This window comes from Manis javanica, chromosome 4, assembly GCF_040802235.1.
Source record: "Manis javanica isolate MJ-LG chromosome 4, MJ_LKY, whole genome shotgun sequence".
In the NCBI taxonomy this organism is placed as follows: domain Eukaryota; kingdom Metazoa; phylum Chordata; class Mammalia; order Pholidota; family Manidae; genus Manis; species Manis javanica.
In genome coordinates, this window is record NC_133159.1 from 51,819,002 (window position 1) to 51,838,290 (window position 19,289).

A 19,289-nucleotide genomic window follows, 5' to 3' on the forward strand; every position below is an offset into this window, starting at 1 on the left:
AAACCCTCCTACACTGCTGGTGGGAACCATTGTGGAAAGCAGTATGGAGGTTCCTCAAAAAGCTCAAAATAGACAGACCATTTGACCCAGGAATTCCACATCTAGGAATTTACCCTAAGAATGCAGCAGCCCAGTTTGAAAAAGACAGATGCACCCCTATGTTTATTGCAGCACTATTTACAATAGCCAAGAAATGGAAGCAATCTAAGTGTCCATCAGTAGATGAATGGATAAAGAATATGTGTACATATACACAATGGAATTTTCATCATAAGAAGAAAACAAATTGTACCATTTGCAACAACATGGATAGAGCTAGAGGGTATTATGCTCAGTGAAATAAGCCAGGCGGAGAAAGACAAGTACTAAATGATTTCACTCATATGTGGAGTACAAGAACAAAGAAAAAAATGAAGGAACAAAACAGCAGCAGACTCACAGAACCCAAGAATGGACTAACAGTTACCAAATGGAAAGGAACTGGGGAGGATGGGTGGGAAGGGGGGATAGGGGCGGGGGACAAAGAAAGGGGGCATTACGATTAGCATGTATAATATGTGGGGGGCATTGGGAGGGTTGTGCAACACAAAGACAAGTAGTGATTCTACAGCATCTTACTACGCTGATGGACAGTGACTGTAATGGGGTTTGTGGGGTGGGGGACTTGGTGAAGGGGGACCCTAGTAAACATAATGTTGTTCATGTAATTGTAGATTAATGATAACAATAAAAAAATCTTCATGGAGGACGGTTCAACAATATTTCTTACATGAAGTGATTTCCTAGCCCTGAACTCATCTTCGCAGGCATGTAACTTGAAGAAAGTCAAGCAGGTTGGCTTTTTGGCTTCTTGAGGGCACATGCCCAGCGGAAGACCTTCTGCCCGGCAGCATAAGGCTCTCCACTCTGTGAAGTGAGCCGGGACGCGCCCCTGACAGGAATCTGTGGACTCAGGCCTTGGCCACGATCCCAGGAAAGAAGAGCAAGGGGCTTTCCACCTCCCCCGAGGCACCCTTGGACTAAGGCCTCTCGCGTTCCACCGGTCGTGCCCCGCCTCCCAGACCCGCGGCTTCCTCTCTGAGCCTTTTCCTCGCCCCTCCCCTCACGCTCGACGGGCTCGCTCTCGTGCTCAGCGCGCGAATGGCGCGCGAGCACGCGGAGGCGGAAGACCAGAGCAGCAGTCCTTCGCGAGAGCGAGTGCGCAGGCGCCTTTTTGGGGCTCGCTGCAGGCGCGAATCCCAGCGTTCCGCCGGCGGTTGGGTAAGCGCCAGGGTCCTTGGGGGTTCTGCACCGCCTGCCCACGGTGAGGGGAGCGGGAGGCCTGCGACGCCCCGCGAGCCCGCGTCCTGCTGGCGACCGGGCGTCTGGCTCCGCTGCAGTCGGAGGGAAGGCTCGCGAGGCCTTCCCAGCCCAGCTTGCCGGCTCGCTTGGGGGTCGGGCGCGGGGCGCGGTAATGGTGGTGGAGCGGCCCCGGCGCCCTAGTTCCTGTGGTCCTGAGGGTCCGGCCCGTTCGAAAGGAGGAGAAGCGTCAGGAGGGGTCCTTTTTGCCAGACGTGCTAATCTGGGATAGCTGCGCCTCTGATGTTGTGTCTACCCTGGGGAAAGGACCCTTCAGACTGAAAGGAACAGATCGGCCTGGGGAATGGAGATGCACGCTTAGGACGCAGTAGAACGGAAAACTGCCGCCCGCGTGCCAACTACAGGGCACGTGGATGGGCTAGAAAGTTAACTGCTTTGCAGATGGAAAAACTAATAAAGAACCCTTCTTACTGTTCAAGGAGCAGAGATTTACTGTTGAAAGGCTGACATAATATCTTTAACTACAAAGGACTCAGTAAAATTAGGAACCTCCCTTATTAACACGATGTCCATTAGGCAAATACGTTTTGAGTAACTGCTTTTTGCCAACACTGTTTTAAGTGCAGGAAACAGCCCCGACTAAGACTGGAGAATCCCAGCTTGCATGGAGCTTATATTCTAGTTGACAGATAAATGTAATTTTCTTTATACTTTTTTAATTGGAATATAACATACGTAGGAGAAAATACTGTAGGCAACTCATAAGCGGTAACTTGCTGATTTATAAAGTAAACACATCTTTTCACCACCACTCAAATCAAGAAACAACATTTACAGCATCTTCCCAGAAGATCTTTCTGGAGATCAGTCCCAATCACCATCCCCTCTTGCCTCCCCAAAGGTAACCTCTTTCCCGATTTCTAACACCATAGATTAATTTTGACTGTTTATGAGTCTTTCATAAATGGAACCATATAGTATGTATTCTTTGGTGTCCAGCTTTTTTTACTCCAAATTAAGTTTGTGAGATTGTTCCATGCTGTGTGAAAAAACAATTTTTGATATGAAAAGAATTAGGAAGAAAATTAAAGAAGGTATTCGAGCAAATGGTAAGAGGTCAGGAACCTTTCAAAGGCTGCAATTTGAGATACAAGGTGAATGACAAAAGATTAGCCAGTGAGTTGGGTAAGTGTGTACCAGTAGAGGGAATAGAAGTGGTATAGTATGAACCATAGAGTTACGAATCTGACAGATTTTAGGAAAACAAGGAAGACCTTGTGGGAGAGTGGGAGGAGATGAAATTGGAGAGGCAGGCCGAGCTCAGATCATGGAAGGTCTTATGGCTGGGGTATTTGGATTTGTTTTATTTTGGATTTCATTCCAAGTATAATAGATGTAATGAAGAGATGTTTTTGATCAGTTTGTAGGATGAGCCACTTGTGAAGGATGGGAAAGCCTATTCACTTTACTCATCAAAGAAACCCCACAAAAGTGACGGTACATGGGGAACTATTGGGAATTAGGGGAAGCATTAACACGTTGGAAGAATGAATATTTTGTATTGTCCTGATTTACATTAATCCAGGTACCTAATATACTTCCAAAACCAGATTTAGAATACACTTTAGAAATTAGTCATCTATCTATTCTATACCTAAAAATACTCTAGTCAAGTAGTTGCTCAGCTTCTGTTTGAAACTTTTATAGAGGAACTACCTTGTCAAAAAGAGGCTTATTTCATTTATGGACAGCTCTAATTGTCAGAAAAGCTACCCTAAAGCTTTCCTAATATTTAATCCAAAATACATATAACACTGGTCATCAGTTCTGGGCCTCTACAAAACAAATCATCTGTTACCTGTTGCTTCCCTTTCAGTACTTATGAGGTTAATTTTTGATGTTTTTTTTTTATTTTCACATTTAAGTGCAGGACCTTGAATTTATTTCAATTTATCCCTGTCATGGGATTTTTGGAGTAAGATTTGGTCCACAGTAGATGTTGTCCAAATGTTTTTGAATATGATGGTTTCATCCATCAGTTAGCTCACCCTTCCACCACTGTGCTCTTAGCAAACTTGATCAGCATGGTATCAGTTAAACATTATGTTCTTTTTAAATTCATTAGATTATTTAATGTTCTTAGTAGTCTTATTTTTGTTACTTTACATTCCTGGGAAAGTACTTAAAAATGATTATCTGGAGTGGTGAATAATTGATTTAACTTGATCATATTGGTGATTTAAATTTCCTAGATAAAATACTGGTTAAGCTATATTTTTAAATCCAGGGATTAGCATTTATAAAATCAATTTTAAACATTGTATCAGCAGAAAAGGAGTGTTGTATTATAATTCTGGAATATATAGTGCAGCATGTTGATAAATGGAGCCTTTAGAGTTAGACTAAAAAAGAATTTGAATAGTTTATAGGCCTAAAAATCTATATCCAAATTCAGAATCAACATTTAGTAAGAAATTTAAATTTTCCTTTTAGTTGACCTCTGTGATAGAAGTTCTAGTGAATAGTAAAATGATTTAAGGGAGATCATTACAATGCAGTGGAAGGGAGGAATTTATATAATCCAAATTTGAATAACAATTAAATAACCTTATTAAATGCTTTGAGTCATTCTACTTGATTGAGATGCTAGACTTCATTAGTTCTAGAGTTGACCCTTCCTGTTTTTTTTTTTTTTCAGGGATATTTTTAAGTAAGAAAAGGATTTTTGTCCAATAGGTGGAATGTGCCAGTTTTCCCCGAAACTTTTCAGTTGATTTATTAATCATATTTTTCTGAATATATTTAAATTAAAGTATATCCTGTGGTTAAAATGGCCCACAATTTTCAAAACCTTTTACTTTAAACCCCCCAACACAAGGAATAAAGTGATAAAAATGAAACATAGAGATGGTTATTTACATTCTTCTGTATTTTCTCTTAAGAGCTGGTGCTGTTTTTAATGATTCTTGCAAAGATTCATTCTCTAAAATGGAAAGTTGTGATTAACACAAGTATATTTTGGAAGAAAAGAAGTAAAAAATCAAACTACATAAGTTAGTGCAGGCTTTCTCAAACTAAATAGAAAGGTAAAATTCTTTCTGTACTGAAGATAAATCATCTTTCTGTTTACCTTTGTGATCTTATTTTTCCCAGTAGGTGAACATGATTTAGCTGAAATTGACTGTTCTATCTACAAAGCTGTGTTTTTCTTTACTCAGAAATATTCCCTTTTAAGATCCTTACTTTATCTTGAGATACACTGAGTCCCATTTAAAGGGGGAGCTCCCTTTTGAGGTGTGTATCTCCCAACTAGTGGACTGGGGAATAAGGAACTTAAAGCCACCCCTTTCCTCTGTGGACTTCCCCTACCTCCCACATTCTCCATCTTTCTACTTGCTTTAATGAGTTTGTTGATATGCTGTGCTGTCCTAAATCTTGGTTCTTTGTTTTTTTTCTTCCAGGCTACTTCTTCATAGATCTAAAAATCAATATTTAACTGGAAACAAAGCATCACTTAAAATCCTCTCAAACACGTCATGCCAAAAAATTGATAACATTTCTTTGATCAAGAAAGGAAGTGACTATGTGTTAAAAGTATTCTGGCATTTGCCCTCTTTTTTTCCCCCTCCCTAAATTTGAAGAAGAAATATGGAGAAATGGTACTTGATGACAATCGTGGTCCTAATAGGACTAACAGTACGGTGGACAGTTTCTCTTAATTCTTATTCAGGTAACACATTTTTACTGTTTAAAAGATAGGTAAATATTCCTTTGAATAGACTTTTGGTTTTTTGGTAAATAGCTTACAGTTTTCTCACTGGGGCAGAGAAGAATTTTTGGCTTTATTAATGTGGTAAAGAAAATACATTTAAACATCTAATTCTAAAAGAAAGAATATGTATAGTTATTGAATAGGCTAAATGGACTTTGTGATTTGAGAAAACAAAATATTCTAATTGGTGAGATGATAAATTGAGAAATGATTATGTATTAGTCATTGAGGAGAGAAATTAATTAGTACTTAAAGGCTGGAGCAGAATCAAAGGAGGCTTTTTTTAAATTTAGAGTAGAGAAGGCATGTTACTAGTGTTAAAAAACTAAATTCATCTAAGTAATTTGGATATCTAATTGGCCCTATTAAGTGATGCATGAATCAGGCAGCATCCCCTCTAGCAAGCAGAGAGATGCTCCATGGAATTGTACAGAATGGAAAGTTTTTATGGACAAGAGGGTGGGGGAAGGTTATTGGCAAAAATCTTACTGATGATGTTGACCAGAAAATTCCTGACTGACTACATTTCTATGGGAGGTTAAAATTTTAATTGGGCTTAAGTATTTGGTTTGGTGACTTGGCCTAGTGAAAGTGACACTGTATTGGGCCTGGGTGTTTCTTTTTAACACTAGATGGAAAGGAGAGACCAATGGAGAATATGATGGAGAATGATGTGAGAGAAAGGAAGAGAAAACTGTTTGAGGGTGTTTCTGAGATTGAGGGTGGGATTAGATTTAACCCAGTAAATACAGAACAACATGGGTTTCAACTGTTTGAGTCCATTTATATGCCGATTTTTTTCAATGGATATACTGGAAAGATTTTTGGAGATTTGCAAGAGTTTGAAAAAACATTTTCTTTTCTCTAGCTAATTTTATTCTAAGAATACAGGATATAATACATATAACATACAAATGTGTTGTCTGTTCATCTTATTGGTAAGGCTTCCAGTTAATGGAGGCTCTTAAGTAGTTAAGTTTTTGAGGATTCAGAAGTTATAGGCGGATTATCAACTGCATGTGGGTTGGTGCCCTTAATCCCTGTGTTGTTCAGGGGCCAACTGTATGTATCTAGCAGGGCTCCAGTTCCGGGCATTATGCTACGTGTTCGAGATACAAAGTGAATATCCAACACTTGAGGAGCCTCCTCACATTTTAGTCAGTAAGTGGTCACACGAACAATGCAATCATTATAACATGAAAGTATGTGTGAGGTACAAAAGTAACATGGCAAAGTGAATGATCAGGGTGCATTAGAGAAAATTTTTCAGAGAAGATATTTGAGTTCAAGGTTTGAAGGATGAGTTAGAATGTGCTGAGTGTATGAGGCGGGAAATGTATTCTAGACAGCAGTAACATGTGCAAAGGCCTGGTAACATGAGAGCATGGTTATATGTGTGCAGTATCGGGTAGCATAAAAAGGAATGTAAAGGGTGGGGAGGGAGTGGTTTGAGATTTGGCTGTACAGTCAGCTTGACAAATTATTTGTGTTTTAGAAAAATAACTTATTAATTTAAAAAATGGTAGGAAGAAGATTGGGGGTAAAAAGACAAATGTGACAATCATCATAATACAAGTTACTCATTTTTACTATCAGCTAGACACTGAGCATTTTCTTTAGTACTTACCACAACCACGGTAGACATGTATCATCTCTAATTTACAAATATAAAATGAGACAACCAACAAAGGACAACTGGATTCAAATATAATTGTATTTTATTCCAAACTCAGTGCTTTTATGACACTGCTCTGTGGCTCCTGAGAAAGAAGCCCTGAACTAAGGCAATTAAAATACGGAGAAATGAATTTGAGGAATATTGAGGAAATAAAATTACTTGGATGGAGCAGTAGATTTTGGTTCAAATTTTAGTACTTTCACCTGTTAGTTGCCTAATCTTGGGGAAATTACTTAATCTCCATGAAACCCTTCTACAGAGGTAGGTAACTTCTACAAAGTGGTAATACTAATATGTACGTTAATAGCGTTTTGAGGACTGAGACAATATGTATGATTGTGTTTTCTTCTTTAATAGGGAAAGAATATAATCAGCACATTAAATGGTTCATAACTATTCTGTCATTTAACCTTCACAGCAAATCATTTAATCCCAAAATATTTATTGAGTATCTGTTGTATAACAAAAGTCAGTCTTGCTGGTGATCTTCAAGTCTTTAGGTCTGGTCTTTAGGATGACCAAGAATAATAAATGGTGTCTTCTTATGATACTGTGATTTATGGTATTTGGTCTGCATCCCCAGTTGTGGGACAGAGCTCCTAAAACCCTTGAATTTTCTAAGTGAGAGTGTTAAAGTTGTCTTGTTTACGTTAATGAGATGACTTAAATCACACTTAAGGATGGGGGCTGGTTTCCAGGAGAACCAGCCCTGTGATTTGAGGGTTGGAACTTTTAGTCCCACACCTTGATTTCCAGGTGGAGAGTGGGGCTAGAGGTTGAATCATTCGCCAGTGGCCAGTGATATAATCGATCATGCCTTTGTAATGAAGAATTCATAAAAATCCAAAAGCACAGGCTTCAGAGAGCCTTTGGGTTGGTGAGCTCTTGGAGATTTGGAGAGAGTGGGCATAGAAGCTCTGTACCCTTTCCACATACCTTGCGCCATGCATCTCTTCCATCTGGCTGTTCCTGAACTAATATCCTTTTATAATAAGCCAGTTATCTAGGAAGTAAAATGTTTTATGAGTTCTGAAAGCTGCTTTAGCAAATCAGTTGAACCTCAGGAGAGGATGTGGGAACCTCTGATCTGTATAGATGGAGGTAACAACCTGGACTTTTGATTGGCACTCTGAGTTGGAGGGGACACTATAACAAAACTCAAATTAAGTCATGATCTGAAGATTTCTTTGACCATATTTTTGGTGTGAATTCATGCCCCACACTGGGTAAATGCAGGCTTACGGTTAGGAATTTTCAGGAGTTTTTTTTTCTCATTTCCTGTACTACCAAGAGCCATAGAGGAGATAAAGGCTATCTTTACCATCTTCCCAAAGGCATTGTTTTTTTAATCCTAGTTGAGGATTCTCTGACAATGAATTTCCACCTGTTGCAGTGCTAGGCTTTGCCTCCTTATTCATTGCCTAGAGTTTCTCAGTACTCAGGCTACAGGCCATCAAAGATCCCTTTTATAATAAGATACCTTTTATAATAATCCTTTTTATATCCTTTTATAATAAGCCAGTTATCTAGGAAGTAAAATATTTCTCTGAGTTATGAAAGCTGCTTTAGCAAATTTTACCCTCAGGACAAATGCTTACTCCTCTAGATCGTGACACACTTTTTTTTGTTTCTGGCCTCTGAGGAATTCATGTATTTTGCTGCTTACTTAGGCATACATTTTTTTTCCTCCCTGTCCTGGAGGTGTTTTTTTGACCATCTAAGTCTGCCATGTTGGTGGAAACTAGTCTCATCTGTAATTTTAAAAGCTCCACACGTTATTGTGATGTTACCAAACACTGATACAGGTGATGGTTGAATCCACAGGGTTGGAGGGCCCCATAGTGGAAGAAGAAAACAGATTTAATCATTGTTCACGTTCTCAGAGAAGGGGGAATGATTAAAGGAGGCTGAGAAAGAAACAAGTAGGATTAGAGCCTGGAGAAGTTGTTATCCTAGAAGACAAGAAGTCAGAGAATTTTAAGACATTAAGACTGGACATTGGTGTAAGGTTCTAGACATGTCAAGTAGGATGGAAACTAACAACAGACAAAAGATTTAGGGGAGGCCATTGTGATCTTCCAAATTACCAGTTGAATGAATTGAGGATTAAATGGGAATTAAGTGGACATAAGTTTTAGCAAGTTCATTAGTGAATGGAAGGAGGGGATCAGTTTGGTAGCTACAATGGGGTAAGGGGCCCTAGGGAGAAGCCCAACTAAAAGTTGTTATATAAAATATGTAGTTTATGTTACCACAGCTGGCCCATTGATTGTCATCTCCCTCTCTTACTTCAGTACTGTGTTATTCCTGATCATTATTTAATCTGCAATCCTATATGTCTGTCTTGTAATTTTATTTTTGTCTTCTAATTTTGTTAGATATATTATTTTCTTTGAATTCTTATGTTGAGGTGATGTTGAAAAGTAAAATCAGGTATAAATTAAAATAATATAATTTAAAAATCACTGTTTCAGTATTGCTGTTGTATATAATCAAACGCTTAATGGGAATTGAGTAGACGACAAGCACGTGTAATACTTTTCTATCCTTGTGGCTTACATATATTATTTACTCTGACATTTCTCTCCTAAAGTCTGAGTTTACCAAGTTATTTCCCTCATCTGGAAAACAGGACCTCTGCAACTTACTTTCTTTTTTTAATTTTTTTTTTGTTATCATTAATCTACAATTACATGAAGAATATTATGTTTACTAGGGTACCCCCTTCACCAAGTCCCCCCTACAAATCCCATTACACTCACTGTCAATCAGCTTAGTAAGTTGTTGTAGAATCACTACTCTCTTCTCTGTGTTCCACAGCCCTCCCCATGCTCCCCCCCATTATATATGCTAATCATAATACCCCCTTTCTTTTTCCCAGCCCTTATCCCTGCCTTCCCTCCCATCCTCCCCAGTCCCTTTCCTTTTGATAACTGTTAGTCCATTCTTGGGTTCTGTGATTGTGCTGCTGTTTTGTTCCTTCAGTTTTTCTTTGTTCTTATGCTCCACATATGAGTGAAATCATTTGGTATTTGTCTTTCTCTGCCTGGCTTATTTCACTGAGCATAAAACCCTCTAGCTCCATCCATGTTGTTGCAAATGGTACAATTTGTTTTCTTCTTATGGCTGAATAATATTCCATTGTGTCTGTGTACCACATCTTTATCCATTCATCTACTGATGGACACTTAGGTTGCTTCCATTTCTTGGCTATTGTAAATAGTGCTGCGATAAACATAGGGGTGCATCTGTCTTTTTCAAACTGGGCTGCTGCATTCTTAGGGTAAATTCCTAGATGTGGAATTCCTGGGTCAAATGGTCTGTCTATTTTGAGCTTTTTGAGGAACCTCCATACTGCTTTCCACAATGGTTGAACTAATTTACATTCCCACCAGCAGTGTAGGAGGGTTTCCCTTTCTCCACAACCTCGCCAACATTTGTTGTTGTTTGTCTTTCTCGCCAACATTTGTTGTTGTTTGTCTTTTGGATGGTGGCGATCCTTACTGGTGTGAGGTAATATCTCATTATGGTTTTAATTTGCATTTCTCTGATGAATAGTAATGTGGAGCATCTTTTCGTGTGTCTATTGGCCATCTGAATTTCTTGTTTAGAGAACCGTCTGTTCAGCTCCTCTGCCCATTTTTTAATTGGATTATTTGCTTTTTGTTTGTTGAGGTGCATGAGCTCTTTATATATTTTGGATGTCAACCCTTTATCGGATCTGTCATTTATGAATATATTCTCCCATACTGTAGGATGCCTTTTTGTTCTGTTGATGGTGTCCTTTGCTGTACAGAAGCTTTTCAGCTTGATATAGTCCCACTTGTTCATTTTTGCTTGTGTTTCCCTTGACCGGGGAGATATTTTCATGGAAGAAGTCGCTCATGTTTATGTCCAAGAGATTTTTACCTATGTTTTTTTGAAGTTTTATGGTTTCATGTCTTACATTCAGATCTTTGATCCATTTCGAATTTACTTTTGTGTGCGGGGTTAGACAGTGACCCAGTTTCATTCTCTTACATGTAGCTGCCCAGTTTTGCCAGTACCATCTATTGAAGAGACTGTCATTTCCCCATTGTATGTCTATGGCTCCTTTATCATATATTAATTGACCATATATGTTTGGATTAATGTCTGGAGTCTCTATTCTGTTCCACTGGTCTGTGGCTCTGTTCTTGTGCCAGTACCAAATTGTCTTGATTACTGGGACTTTGTAGTAGAGCTGGAAGTTGGGGAGTGAGATTCCCCCCCAACTTTATTCTTCCTTTTCAGGATTGCTTTGGTTATTTGGGGTCTTTGGTATTTCCATATGAATTTTTGAACTATTTGTTCCAGTTCGTTGAAGAATGCTGTTGGTGATTTGATAGGGATTGCATCAAATCTGTATATTGCTTTGGGCAGGATGGCCATTTTGATGATATTAATTCTTCCTAGCCAAGAGCATGGGATGAGTTTCCATTTGTTAGTGTCCTCTTTAATTTCTTTTAAGAGTGTCTTACAGTTTTCAGGGTATAGGTCTTTCAGTTCCTTGTTGAGGTTTATTACTAGGTATTTTATTCTTTTTGATACAATTGTGAATGGAATTGTTTTCCTGATTTCTCTTTCTATTGGTTCATTGTTAGTGTATAGGAAAGCCACAGATTTCTGTGTGTTAATTTTGTATCCTGCAACTTTGCTGTATTCCGATATTAGTTCTAGTAGTTTTGGAGTGGAGTCTTTAGAGTTTTTTTTTATGTACAATATCATGTAATCTGCAAATAGGGACAGTTTAACTTCTTCTTTACCAATCTGGATTCCTTGTATTTCTTTGTTTTGTCTAATTGCCGTGGCCAGGACCTCCAGTATTATGTTAAATAACAGTGGGGAGAGTGGGCATTCCTGTCTTGTTCCCGATCTCAGAAGAAAACCTTTCAGCTTCTCGCTGTCTTAGAAGGCTGTGTTTTTTTAGGAAGTTGTCCATTTTTTTTAGGTTTTCCAGCTTGTTAGCATATAGGTTTTCATAGTATTCTCTAATAATTCTTTGTATTTCTGTGGGGTCTGTTGTGATTTTTCCTTTCTCATTTCTGAATCTGTTGATGTGTGTTGATTCTCTTTTTCTCTTAATAAATCTGGCTAGAGGCTAATCTATTTAGTTTATATTCTCAAAGAACCAGCTCTTGGTTGCATTGATTTTTCCTATTGTTTTATTCTTCTTAATTTTATTTATTTCTTCTCTGATCTTTATTATGTCCCTCCTTCTGCTAACTTTAGGCCTCATTTGTTCTTCTTTTTCCAATTTTGATTAATTGTGATGTTAGACTATTCATTTGGGATTATTCTTCCTTCTTTAAATATTCTTGGATTGCTATATACTTTCCTCTTAAGACTGCTTTCGCTGCATCCCACAGAAGTTGGGGCTTTGTGTTGTTGTTGTCATTTGTTTCCATATATTGCTTGATCTCTTTTTTAATTTTGTCATTGATCCATTGATTATTTAGGAGCATGTTGTTAAGCCTCCATGTGTTTGTGGGCCTTTTTGCTTTCTTTGTACAATTGAGTTCTGGTTTTATACCTTTGTGGTCTGAAAAGTTGGTTGGTAGAATTTCAATCATTTGGAATTTACTGAGGCTCTTTTTGTGGCCTAGTATGTGGTCTATTCTGGAGAATGTTCCATGTGTACTTGAGAAGAATGTGTATCCTGTTGCTTGGGATGTAGACTTCTATAGATGTCTATTAGATCCATCTGTTCTAGTGTGTTGTTCAGTGCCTCTGTGTCCTTACTTATTTTCTGTCCGGTGGATCTATCCTTTGGAGTGAGTGGTGTGTTGAAGTCTCCTATAATGAATGCATTGCATTCTATTTTTCTCCTTTAGTTCTGTTAGTATTTGTTTCTCATATGCTGGTGCTCCTGTGTTGGGTGCATTTATATTTATAATGGTTATATCCTCCTGTTGGACTGAGCCCATTATCATTATGTAATGTCCTTCTTCATCTCTTGTTACTTTCTTTGTTTTGAAGTCTATTTTGTCTGATACTAGTACTGCAACACCTGTTTTTTTCTCCCTGTTGTTTGCATGGAATATCTTTTTGCATCCCTTGACTTTTAGTCTGTGCATGTCTTTGGGTTTGAGGTGAGTCTCTTGTAAACAGCATGTAGATGGGTCTTGCTTTTTTATCCATTCTGTTACTCTGTGTCTTTTGATTGGTACAATCAGTTCATTTACATTTAGGATGATTATTGAAAGATATGTACTTATAGCCATTGCAGGCTTTCGATTCGTGGTTACCAAAGGTTCAAGGTTAGCTTCTTTGGTATCTTACTATCTAACTTGCTTATTGAGCTATTATAAACACTGTCTGGTGATTCTTTATTTCTCTCCCTTCTTATTCCTCCGCCTCCTCCATTCTTTATATGTTGGTTGTTTTATTCTGTGCTCTTTTGTGTTTTCTTTAACTGCTTTTGTGGGTAGTTGATTTTATTTTTTGCCTTTGGTTAGTATTTGGTTAGTCTACTTTCTTTGCTGTGATTTTATTTTCTGTAGTGACATCTACTTAGTCTTAGGAGTGCTCCCATCTAGAACAGTCCCTGTAAGATGCCCTGTAGAGGTGGTTTGTGGGAGGCAAATTCCCTCAACTTTTGCTTGTCTGGGAATTGTTTAATCCCTCCTTCATATCTAAGTGATAATCGTGTTGGATACAGTATTCTTGATTCAAGGCCCTTCTGTTTCCTTGCTTTAAATATATCATGCTATTCTCTTCTGGCCTGTAAGGTTTCTGTTGAGAAGTCTGATGATAGCCTAATGGGTTTTCCTTTGTAGGTAACCTTTTTCCTCTCTCTAGCTGCCTTTAAAACTCTGTCCTTGTCTTTGATATTTGCCATTTTAATTATTATGTGTCTTGTTGTTGTCCTTCTTGGGTCTCTTCTGTTGGGAGTTCTGTGTACTTCCGTGATCTGAGCGATTATTTCCTCTCTCTTGGGGAAGTTTTCAGCAATTATTTCTTCAAATACACTTTCTATCCCTTTTTCTCTCTCTTATTCTTCTGGTACCTCTATAATGTGGATATTGTTCCTTTTCGATTGGTGACACAGTTCTCTTAATATTGTTTCATTCCTGGAGATCTTTTTATCTCTCGCTGCGTCAGCTTCTCTGTGTTCCTGTTCTCTGATTTCTATTCCATTAACGCCCTCTTGCACCTCAGCCAGTCTGCTCTTCAGTCCTTCCAGAGATTGTTTTATTTCAGTAGTGTCCCTCCAGACTTCATCTCTTAGCTCTTGCATATTTCTCTGAAGAACCATCAGCATGGTTATGACCTTTATTTTGAATTCTTTTTCAGGAAGATTGGTTAGGTCTATCTCCTTCTCAGGGGTTGTGTCTGTGATTTTGGTCTGGATCAAATTCTGCCTCTTCATGGCAATAGAGGTAGTTGTGGGGAGTTGGTGCGTGTGTTGGCTGGGAGAATGTCCCATCTTGCTAGTGTGGCCTTCTTCTCCTGGGAGAACAGTGACCTCTAGCGACTTGTGCTGGGCAGCTGTGCACAGACAGGGTGTCTGATTCTTGCCTGGCTGCTGTGGAAGAAGCTCTGCCCGGTTGCTGTGGGTATGGGCTCTGCTGCTATCAGAGGGGGAACAGGTGGGAGGCCATTTATCACCATGAGGGGCCTCCTAGCTGTGCTGCCGCTCAGGCGTTTGGGGCATTCATAGTTCCCTGGGATTCCCAGTTACTGGTCTGATTGCACTGGGCGTTTCAGTCCAGCTGTGAGGCCCCTGTCCCTTTAAGATTTTCAAAGGGCACTCGCTTTTCTTTGTCTCAGGGGCGCCGGCTGTGGGGACCCGCTCACAAGTCTTACTGTCCTGTTTCCCTACTATCCAGCACTGTGTGTCTGCACTCTGGTGCAGATGGCTAGGGCTGGGTATTTAGCAGTCCTGGGCCCCCTCTCCCTACCTGCTCCAACTCCTCTCCTCCCGCTGGGAGCTGGGGTGAGGGGCACTCGTGTCCCTCCGGGCCGCGGCTTGTATCTTACCTCCTTTGCGAGGTGCTGGGTTCTCGCAGTGTAGATGTAGTCTGGCTGTTGTCTTGTGTCTTCTGGTCTCTCTTTTAGGAATAGTTGTATTTTCAAAAATATATATGGTTTTGGGAGGAGATTTCTGCTGCTCTACTCACGCCACCATCTTGGCTCTGCCTCTACCATGTCCTTTTTTAAAAATTTTTATTAAGGTATTATTGATATATACTCTTATGAAGGTTTCACATGAAAAAACAATGTGGCTGCTACATTTACCCATACTATCAAGTCCCCACCCACACCCCAATGCAAGCACTTGCCTTCTCAGTACTACACTGTCTTCTCTGTGATACCCCACACCATGTGTACTAAACATAAGACTCCTCAATCCCCTTCCCCCTCCTTCTCCACCCGCCCTCCCACACCCCTCCCCTTTGGTAACTGCTAGTCCCTTCTTGGAATCTCTGAGTCTGCTATTTTGTTCCTTCAGTTTTGCTTTGTTGTTTTACTCCACAAATGGGGGAGATCATTTGGTGCTTGTCTTTCTCCACCTGGCTTATTTCACTGAGCATAATGTCCTCCAACTCCATCTATGTTGTCTCTGCAACTTACGTTCAACCTGGTTTTTAAATTGTCCCATAAGAAAGTCAACAGAACAGGATTATTTTTGGATTACTGTGTAAGAAAAGTATTGTTACTGCACAGTAGTAGAATATTTGTAGGCATCTTTTATAGGTAGTTATGTGTTTTTGTCATTTTTCAGATGAGAAAAATAAAAATGCTAAGCACCAAGAAAAATTGTGATTCTGTCAGAAATCTCAACCTCATCATAAAGAATATAACATTTTTCAGACTCAGGTGAAGAACCTATATATTATTATAGGAGGCTGGGAGAATTGATAGTATAACATCTGTGATTCTGTTGAGATTTTCTTCTTCCCCCGCTATTAATTAAAACATTTTTGTTATTGTGATTTGTTTGAACATGTTTATTTTAGTTTGCTTTTTGTTTATCTTGTTTTAAGATTGTAATTAGGAAAAAAAAGATTGTCACTAGGAAGCAGTCAAAATAAGGAAGCTCACTTTAGCTTGCTTGGTTTTAACCCATTATTTCTTCTTTGGAAATGCATATATTTTATAGTTGTATACAATATACAACTACCTATGCATATTATAATTTAAAGTCTTCTACAATTTATACCTCATAAATATTTATATTATACCCCTTATATAAGTGCTGTTTATGTAATTAGTTTTCACAGACCTAAAAATATTGAATAATATTGCTTGCTTCTAAACAAGCTGTGGGAAGAAGTCAAATTCTGATTTTAGTCTTGATAATCATTTCTTATACAGATCCATGATTCCTCTAGGCTTGATCCAAAGTGTTAACCAATGTTTTAGAGCAAATGGCACCACTTGAATGAAAGAAAGTTATTTTATTCTAATCTTTTTTTCCAAAGCTGTATCAGCTTTTTAGGAAGGGAAAGTTACATAGAATTATTTTCTGCAACTTATTCGATCATATAAGTAATTGGTTAATTTCTTTCAACCTACCCATTGCTATTTATAATGTTTCTTCTTCCTCAGGAACATATAAAAGGGAAATTTTATTCTGGAAAGTTTTAGTCAAGTTCTCTTCTAGAATGTTTAAAATTTCAATGTAAACACAGTTATTATGTATTATCAGAGAACTTCTTGCTTTTAAAATTACAATTTTGAATAGTTCAGCAATTAATAAATTGAACATTTAAGTGGTGCTTAAGCCCATTTTCCTGAGAATGAGATAAAATTGAAACTCTGTAAATACACATTACTATGTTTTCTTTATGTAATTCTGAATCTTGTGTAAATGAATTTGTAGAATTAATCACTGTGGAAGGAATCCTTTTTGCCCTTCCCAAGTGAAGCTCCCATAGGTACAGTTGGGTTGTCCTTCTGGTTTGCTTTAAGGGCACTTTAGCAGTTTTAAAAACTTAAGTACTAATTTCATAGCCAGTGTCAGCTGAATTTATTGAAGTAGGTCAGACTCTGGATAGAAACTTGTTTCTCAACCCTAAAGAGAGTCATTATCCATTCTTCTATTTGTTAGAGAATGGTAATAAATTCTTCCACATTGACCAGAAGTCTAGAGCAATTTCAGAAAATCTAGATAGTTGGATTTTTTTTTCAGGATATTACTAAAGATCCTCTCTGACTTTTATTGTCCCACTGAACCAAAAGCAAACAAATAAAAGCACAACAAATGAAAAATAAAAACCAGTTCCTGTGCCCCTCAAAAGAAGCCATAAAAAATGGTTGTATTCCTTAAAATAGGAACACATGCACACATACACACCTCTATAAAATACATACACAAAAATGCAATTAATTCATTGGGGATATAATTTCCCTTTTTTAAAAAAATTATAGGTTTTTCTTCCTTTCCTGTTCAGTTAATTGAGATTTAATGAAAGTGTATACTGTGGCTGGTAGTTCATTTCCTTTGAACTCTGGAAAATCACATTCTCTTGCCCATATGAACGAAAAATCATATTTGGGTAGCAATTAGGAAATAGTACAGTCACGTGACAAATATATGCTAGTGAAGAAAATAACATGAGAAGTCAATAATTAGTGATCAATGTGTTTTTAATTTGTAAAGGAAGGTTTCATGGACAGGTTGGAATTTGAGATGATTCTTGAAGATTTGGGCACTGAGTTGATGAGTATATGGTATAATATAGTATAAGCAGCATGAACAGAGGCTTGGAATTTCAAAGTGTCAGTAATTTAAAAATATTTTTGGGCAAGAACCAATATATAGGCATCATGTTAAAGTAACCTTGGCATAATTAATTGGTCTGTCATCACAAATTGCTTAATGTTGTATATCCAGTAAGTGAGATATCAGGGACTCCAAATTTCAAATATTTTGAACTAAAAATCCTTGCTGATTATTTAGCATCATTATTATATCCATCACTGAGATTCTACAAGGTACCATTATATCCTGAATATTATATTATATTATATTATATTATATTATATTATATTATATTATATTATATTATATTATATTATATTATATTATATTATATTATATTAATTATATTATATTATTTCTGAGAGAAACAGGTGTGTGTGTGTACATAAATCTATTTTCTGTGGATAATTTTTGTGACAGTCACTAAATGTATGTATGTTTTAGAGATGTTAATCTGCATTTCCTATGATTATTTCACAGTTGGGTATCTTGTTGGGTAGGGGTGCTACATTAAAAGAGTATTGGTATAACAATCATTAAATTAAAAAATCTACTTAATGTAGTGTTTCAAAGCTGGAGAAAGTCTGGGTTGGATTTTAGTGAGTGGTAATACCATTTTCTAGGGTTTAATGAGTATAGGGATTAATGAGTATATAGTTGACCCTTGAACAACACAGGTTTGAACTGTGCGAGTCTACTTATACATGGATATTTTTCAATAAATGCATTGGAAAATATTTTGGAGATTTATAATTTGAAAAAAGATTTTCTTTTCTCTAACTTCATTATAAGAATGCAATAGACAATACAGATAACATACAAATAAATATGTTAATTGGTTTTTTATGTCATCATTAAGGCTTTCAGTCAACAGTAGGCTATTAATAGTTAAGTTTTGAGGAACCAAAAGTTATATGTGGATATTAGGAGTTGGTGCCCCTAACCCCCACATTGTTCAGGGCTCAGCTATATTTGACTGTATGTGATTTTCACTTGCTAATTTAAAAACCTTTGACTACTGTGTCTCTTTGGGTCTTCTCACAAATATGTAGTCAACTGTTAGTTATAATAGTGAGTGTTTATGATTTACTAAGTGGAATTACCTTTATGTCATTTAAAATGATTTAAGGTTAATACCTACTTAAATGATTTATAAGGCAATGCAGAGTAGAACCTAAGAGAATGGATTATGGAGCTAGTTTGCCTAAGTTCAAATCTAGACTCTATCACTTACTGCTGGGTGACCTTTCTCTGTGTTTTTCCATCTATAAAGTGGGTATACATAATAATACCTATTTCATTGTTGCATCTGGCACATACTAGGCTCTATCAATTGTTACTAAGATCCATTAATCCTTTATTTATAATTTTGAAAAATTAGAAATTCCTAATTAAAAAAATTTTTAAAGACAGTTTTTATATAACTCATTTGACAATAAAACCTGACCTAATGAATGTCTTTGTAGCATATAGTCTGTTTTTGGTTCCATACTTGACCCTAAGTTATTTGTATTTAGTTGGCAAAAACCTTTTGTATAATACAGATATTCAGTATTATTATTTCATACTTCTTGGATCATTGAGTTGATAGTCTTTTTTCATGAAGTAAAAATAAACTCAGGTATATCTAATTAGTATTATTAACTAATTAATGTTAATAATAGTGTCTGTTCATTGAATGTTTACTGTGTGTCAGGTACTCTCCTGGGTATTTCATGTCATTATCTTATTTATTCCAAAAGTCCTCTGGGTAGGTAGTATCGTGTTTTTAATGTGCTGAGGCTCAGGGAAGTAAAGCAGTTTGCCCGAGG

The 19,289-nt window shown here is 37.5% G+C and overlaps 1 protein-coding gene across 1 annotated transcript in view; it reads left to right on the top strand.

The window, feature by feature from the left end:
- Window positions 1–1,134: 1,134 nt before the first annotated feature.
- ALG6 (ALG6 alpha-1,3-glucosyltransferase) overlaps window positions 1,135–19,289 on the top strand; it is a 54,528-nt gene continuing 36,373 nt past the window's right edge. The window contains exons 1-2 of the mRNA XM_073234067.1: window positions 1,135–1,260; window positions 4,761–5,029. Coding sequence (XP_073090168.1) covers window positions 4,948–5,029 — 82 coding nt within the window. The 5' untranslated portion in view covers window positions 1,135–1,260; window positions 4,761–4,947. The remainder of the gene's footprint in view (window positions 1,261–4,760; window positions 5,030–19,289) is intronic.